General features: G+C 29.3%; 1 protein-coding gene across 1 annotated transcript; it reads right to left on the reverse strand.

The window, feature by feature from the left end:
* Positions 1–4,973: 4,973 nt before the first annotated feature.
* On the reverse strand, positions 4,974–5,669 carry LOC100166445 (15-hydroxyprostaglandin dehydrogenase [NAD+]-like; the record flags this gene model as incomplete). The annotated part of the gene is given in 2 exon segments (NM_001205016.1): positions 4,974–5,296; positions 5,533–5,669. Coding segments are annotated over 2 exon segments (347 nt in total), but the record flags the coding sequence as incomplete, so codon positions are not given.
* Positions 5,670–7,541: the final 1,872 nt, after the last annotated feature.

The following is a 7,541-nucleotide window of genomic DNA, read 5'->3' on the forward strand; positions in this document are numbered from 1 at the left end:
AATTCGTTCAGTTCGAAATAATCTCCCCCCCCCCCCCCCCAATCATCATATTTGTCAATATGACTATGTAAGAGCTCATGGAATCCGTCATCGAACCACTCTGCCTAATTAATAGCGAATGACACACTTTCAATTAATTACAAAACTTTTAAGTTTTTGGATATATTTTGTTATTTCATAAGAACTTTGAATGCTAACTCTGATACAATGTTATTATTCTACTTTAATTAAGCTTACTTTTAACCTAGATTCCGGTTCAGTCGCAGGTTCTCTTAATTACCTATATTTTTTTTATTGAAACCTTTTTGTTTTTAGTTTCGGTTCTTAAAAATAAGGGTTAGGATTTTGGTATAATCGTTTATATACAAAAATGAAAAAATTAGTTATTTTACTAAAAATTAAATTTGTTTATAATATAAAATCTCTTTATTATCTCTACATCTTTAAGAAGTAAATTCAAAATATCAATAACTGCTATAACAAACATTTTCAAATCGAAGGAGCTAAAAATATATTAATTTCGAAATGTGTGGGTAAAGTTCTAGTTCCCAATTGTTTTTTTTTTGGAATGTTGAATTCTAGACTAGGTCCTTTTCAGTTTGGCTTTAGTTTCTATTCCAATAAATTGTTCATCGCTTCCTATAGGTCTTATACATGATATCGGCCAATATGGTATCAGTCACCGCGTTTTTAAATTTATATTTATAATTTTGACTGCATAAGCAGACATAAAATATTAAAATAGTCAGAATAATGATGCAGATTCAGATTGCAAATACAAACCATTTACACACGTTTTATTATAAATTCATTTAGTTAGCGATTGCACACGTATCGCGTTTAATTTAATTGACAGTGTATAACTGCAATAAAAAAATAAGCAACTTTATCGGTCAATATCCAAAGTTGAATTAATCGAAATAACCCAGATAAAAATGTCAATAAAAATCCAAAGTATATTTTTTAAGTTATTATTTATTATTATTATGAAATAAAAAATTGTGAATGATGGAATAAATAATATTCATATTTATTAAGCAACTATACGTATAATAATTATACGATTGTAAATTATTTGTATCATAGACATGAACACTAAGCCAAAATTTTACATTTTTAGTAATATTAAATAAGATTAATAACACAAACCACACATTATGTTAAACATATTTTGATAAAAAAAAAAAAATCGATTAAGTTTTAACATAAAATATAGACCATCACTCTGACAGTTTCGGTGTTTCTTCGTTTTCCACAGTCCAATATTGACCAGAACTACCTTTTTCCAGGATATAAATTAAAGCTTCGCCAACATTATCCGATCTAAAAAATTAAAGGAAAAACTTGCAATTTTCTGAACCCAATTTGTTATTTACTCGTTAGTTGCTTATACTCAAAAATAAAGTATAGTACACTTACATATTTCTTGGACATAATGCCATAGTTCTTATATTTAGGTGATGTGAACTCAGTACGTCCTTAAAGGAAAAAAAATTATTCGATTATTTAAACTGATCTATGATATGTACAAAGAAAGTACTTAAAGAACTAACTATCAGTTAATTTATTAATGTATTTTCAATAAGAAAATAAACATACATTTTTTTTTAATTTGTCGAATTAACAAACGTCAAGCGTACACTATTTTTATTTATGAATCAATTCATATTATGCAAAACACACGTCATATATACATTACGTGGATATAATATATAATAATATAATATTATATATTTATAACTTCCACAGCGTTAATTATAAACAAATATTGAAAAAAACGCTATTTTAATACCTATTACCTACCTACTTACTAATAATTATTGAAAATACTACTGAAGGTTTAACGATACACAAGCATATAGGTACTGCTTCTTATACTGTGGTCGGCATTGAGTCATCATTCATATTTCATACTATATGTATAATCATTTATACACGATACTGTAGTAGGTACAATAATATTCGTATATATAACAATAATACTTAGGTAGGTCAAAATATTTATCTCATATGAACAGAAATGATGCAGCATTTATGTCACACATTCGAAAACTAAACACATAAAATGTATAATGTAATAAATATGGTTTGGGACTTAAGGACCTGCAATAATTAAAATAAGCCCTAAAAAGCACTCAATAATAACTACATTAAAAACACTGAAATAAGCAAAAAAATTAATTTCAATTTTAATCCCCCTTCCCCAAAAATGTTTTTAAAAAATTTGCCACCCCTCAAAAAGTCCATGGTTTTCCTCTTATTTTGATATAAAATAAACTAGTTTTTTGTACCTGCAATGAGTAGGTATATTTTCGATGACTACGACCAACAAATTTTTATAAAAAGTAGAAAAATTAATGAAAAGAATTTTATAAAAAAATCACTGAAATAATAAACAAAAATTAGCACTTTTAAATTTCATATAAATTTAAATCGTAATAACATGACATACATTTTAACAGACTCTTTTAGATTTTACGTTCATATCAAAAAAATATTCAAATGGTTTTAAGTTCTGAAACCCGGAAATAAATAAAATAATACCTAGAAATCATGTAAGTTTGAATACGAGTTAGAACAAATGCTGAAATTGTTTGAATACCTAAATTTTTATTTTTATTTTTTATCTTCCCCGGATCGTTTGAAATACATTTTTATTTCATAGAATAAACAATATTAACATATAGTTGATTTATAAATTGATGGAAATAAAATTAATATGTAGGTATACGTTTTAACAATATGTTTTCAATTCTTTGCAGGCCAAACTATGATGACAAACATGATAATATAATGGTATACAAGAATTAGTAGAATATACCGTGACCTAATATAATGCTTCCATTGTGAATTTGTGATAAACCTTTTTTCGCTCTTATTATATAACTGGCGTACTGATGTAGCACTTATCTCGTTGGACACCTCTGGTTATATATTATCGTTATAGTTTTTATCACACAGCTTAGTATACTTTATAGTATAGTACCTACCTAGTTTTGAACTCTAAAAATAAACTTTATTTTTCCGCAGATATGAATTATTTCATGAAAACCGCAAGGAGAGTTTTAAATTCCTAATGAATTATAATTATAATCATTATTTATTATAACGATATATTATAGTGTATTACATACAATTTTTTTACGCACTACGCGTGTTGCGCAACACTCATTTCTAATTATATTTCCGTGATTTTAAAAAAGTCGAGATTAAAATGAACAAGTATGTAAATATAGTTTACTTGTAAAAAATATTCTACGGTTTTGCAAACTAAATCTAGCTTTTTATTATAGCCTTTTTTTTTTTTTACTTTTATTGACAAATTATTTAATATCCATGCCTAATGAGTAATGACTTATATTTTAATATGCGTTTTCAATTTAATTCCAAACGCTTCATTTGGGGGAGGGGTGGGGGACAAGGTGGGCATTTGCCACTGTCTAATTTTAAAAGCGGCTCAATGGGCTGGTGCCCAGTTGTTGCCGTTTTACCATTATTATATTTTACTAGCGCAAAAAAAATACCTATTTTATAATATTTTCAGAAAATATTATACTACGCCATAGGCGCAATTAGGCAAATTATTTTGGGGGGACTAAAGCCCTTCCTATAATATTTTCTAAAAATTATATATGCTCAAGTCAGTACTAATTACTGACTTTTGAACAAGGGGGACCTGGCAGAAATGTGCACAAAGTCCCCCCCCCAATCCCCCACCTATTTGCGCCAATGATACGACCTATGTACTAAGAAATTATTGTCACAATGATACATTTTTACTAATTGATAGTTGGAATATATTATACGTATGCGGAGACGTACGCATTGTATGTATAGGTATGTATTTATGTATATTTGTTTATGTGAGTGTGTTTTGTGAAGAAAAATGAATATATTAATATTGTTGTATGCACAACAATAATAATAATTAGTATCATAATCTCGCATAGTTTAATTTATAAAATCTAAAATCAATACAAATATAAAAACAACAACCGATTGGCACTCTTATTAATCATTGATCACGGACTTCAGTTAACTTGCGACAGTCGAGTATGATTCAACTATTCTGCGTATTGTGTTAATATTTTAGTCGAGTACATAATTTATTGTTTTTTTGTGACTCGTGTTTACATTAATCTTTTAATTTGGGCAAAATATCACTTTAAAAAAATAAATGGGGGTGTGGCTAAAAATATGAAATTACCGCAAACTGCTCAAGAATCGAAAATAATTTCTGGTATGTTTAATAAACAGACAAAACTTGAGCCGATAAGCAAGCAATAAAAAAAATATATTATAATTTAAGATAATATTAATTTGTAAATACCTATATCAGAGTAATAGAGTAGGTATGGGCTATAAGTGATGAATCAGGTAAAATTGATTTATAGATAATGCAGTTGATAAATGCTCAAAAATAAAAAAAAAAGAAGATATCCTAATAAACTATACTAATTTTGTTCTTTATCAATACAAATATTGCCATTTAATAGTTTGTAGACTTTTAACTGATATAGGTATACAATTGGTTTTTCTAAAAAATTTGCTCCCTTATATTTAAAAATTATGTTACCTATAGTTAATAAAAAGGGTACCATAAAAAAATGTAAGTAGTTAATATGTGGTTGCGAGCGAAGCTAGCGGTTTTTTTTACCCATTCGGGCCGGTCATAAACCTGACCTTTGACCCCTTCTATTGAAAACTGAAATGATGCTACTGATTTAAAACGACCAAGATTAAAAGCGTTACAAACCTAAAATGTATAATATGGCCCTGTAGTACGCCGGTATCAGTATTACCACCAAAAATTATTTAGTGACGCCTACAACCTACATGATGATGAACCTAGGTACCTAATATGTATAAGTTCCTACCTATAACGTCTAGACAGCCGCGTATCTGAGCTCTAACAGAATAGATGAGAAGGCGATAAACATTTTTTTTAAATACAACTTTTGATTGTTTATATAGTTTTGTTTTTTCAGTAATATTTTTAATTTATTCTAATTTTACAAAATTGTATTGTATACTAGAGTACCTAGGTACAATTATTGTAAATACATACAACTAAATAAACCAAGGTTCAACTTCCATGGGTAGGGTGATCTACCCACCCCATCACCATGCATGCTCCACTGCATTTCAATAAACTTACACCGATCACTTTCGTGTACCCGACAATGTTATTTGTCGCCGACCCGCAGCACGTGGTCTGCACCACAGTTCCGCCTCTGCCTCCGTTCGGGGCTCCCATGTACTTGATTGCTAGAAGCGTTCCACTGACCACTCCACCCTATAATCACATGTCAATTGTATAATTAAATATGAGCATTTACCTACAACGGTGCTGTGAACCTATATAGAACAACGAATAAGTGTGCAGTGGTGGATCCAGGGCTTAAATGGTGGGGGGGAGGACTGACCTCTTTACCCCCCCCCCCCGGATCCTCCAATGCACGTGTGGTCGTGCACGATCATTATTTATAGTACATAATAATTATTAATATCTTGCAGGTGGGATATGCCTACATAGTGAACACGCATGATCGCATCGTTCATTTCGTCCCGATCGTCGATTGATACGTCGAGCTCCATGTCAGCCGTGTTGTTGACGACGATGTCTAGTCGCCCAAAACGATTTATGCACGAAATAAAGGCGTCTGCAAAAAATACATTACAAAAGTCCAGAAATAATATCACAGCTTGTACGACATTATAATGCAATAGGCTTATCTGTGGCGTAGCCAATATTTTTTCGGGGGGGGGGGGGGGGGGGCTGATCAACTTTTACACTTTTACACATTAAATACCGTACTAGCACAAATAGATGGCTGAAAAGTGTTAATACTTATAGTACATTTTTAAATACTTTAAATATAATTTAAGACTTTTTGAGCGACTATCGCATAGACCATTAATATAATTTTTTAATTTTCTTAACATTTCGGGGGGGCTGCAGCCCCCTCAGCCCCTCTCCTGGCTACACCACTGAGGCTTATATTATGTATGCATATATTGTATGGTACTATGTATAATATATAGAAAAACAAATAAACAAAATAAAATTATAAATCTCCAGTGGCGGATCCAGGGCTTAACTTGTGCCTCTGCGTGTACTCTCTGTTTGGAGAATCACATATTGTCCCATCTACCAAAACGTTTCGGTGCGAGTCATTTGGTCGAAGGCCATTTGGTCGAAGGTTTAGTGATCGAAAAAAAGCGATCGAAATGTCATGTGATCGAATCTTTTTTTGGTCGAAAAACAGATAATCGAATATTTTATTAATATAGTCGAAATATTTTGTGGTCGAATGGGTTTTTTGGTCGAAGTAAAGATAATGATTATCTTTTCGATTACTTTATCTAGTATTTTTATGGATGTACCTAGCCCATATGAAGGTATATCGTATAGTAGGTACCTACTTAGTGTGTAACGACTGTTCAACGGCGTACCTACCAATAGTGTTTATCATCTGTTCAATATACTTTGGTATTTTATACATATTTTTGCAACAACAGTTAATTTTTTTTTTATTATTTATAAATATGAATATTGATATTGTACCTAGCATCCATGGAGGAATATTATTAAATATAAATAATTTCATATATAAAAAAAACAAAGATTTATTACGTAAGACTGACGGCAAACACGTATTTTATTGGATTTGTGTTAATAAATGTGGTGCAAAAATTATATTATTTACTAATACTTATAAGTTATACTAGTACCTATACCTACCAATTATTTTAATATTTTACTACAAAATTTTTACATTATAATACCTATTTTAGTTAATTTTTTAATTTACTTGTATGTAATATATATTTGTCGATCATAACATATTTAAATTTTTAAATTTTAAATTTTAATTACTTACTATATTATATTATTTATACTAATACTTATAAGTTATACTAGTATCTAGAACTACCAATTATTTTAATATTTTATAACAACTTTTTTCTACGTTATAATACCTACTTAAATTAATTTTATATAATAATTTATGTTTTTTTTTTTAAATAATTAACACAAAATATATATTTTTCGACCATGACATATTTCGATTACATAACATTTCGATCATTTGCATTTGCGATATTATATTTTTCGATCAAAAAAGTGTTCGACCAGATACCTTTTCGATCACTTTTTTTCGATCACTAGACTTTCGGTCACTAGATTTTCGGCCAGACAACCCCCACCCAAAACGTTTGTACAATATCAAACGTTAACATCATAATAAATTATCATCCTAAGATTCCGGACAAGAATCAAGTATTATAGACTAAAATACATAAACTTATACATATTACATAATATTATGTAAATAGAAAGGTACCTACGTCCTACCTAATTAGTATGCATGTAATAAATATGAATATACCTTATAAAATAATTCATCTACTATTATAATTTTGTTCTAAATGATTAAATGATAATATATATTATAATATGGTACCTAATCACGTCATGTTTTATTTTTATATGAACAAAAAAAATATTGATTATCGAGTACCTACTGACTAGTAAT

This window comes from Acyrthosiphon pisum, chromosome A3, assembly GCF_005508785.2.
Source record: "Acyrthosiphon pisum isolate AL4f chromosome A3, pea_aphid_22Mar2018_4r6ur, whole genome shotgun sequence".
NCBI lineage: Eukaryota > Metazoa > Arthropoda > Insecta > Hemiptera > Aphididae > Acyrthosiphon > Acyrthosiphon pisum.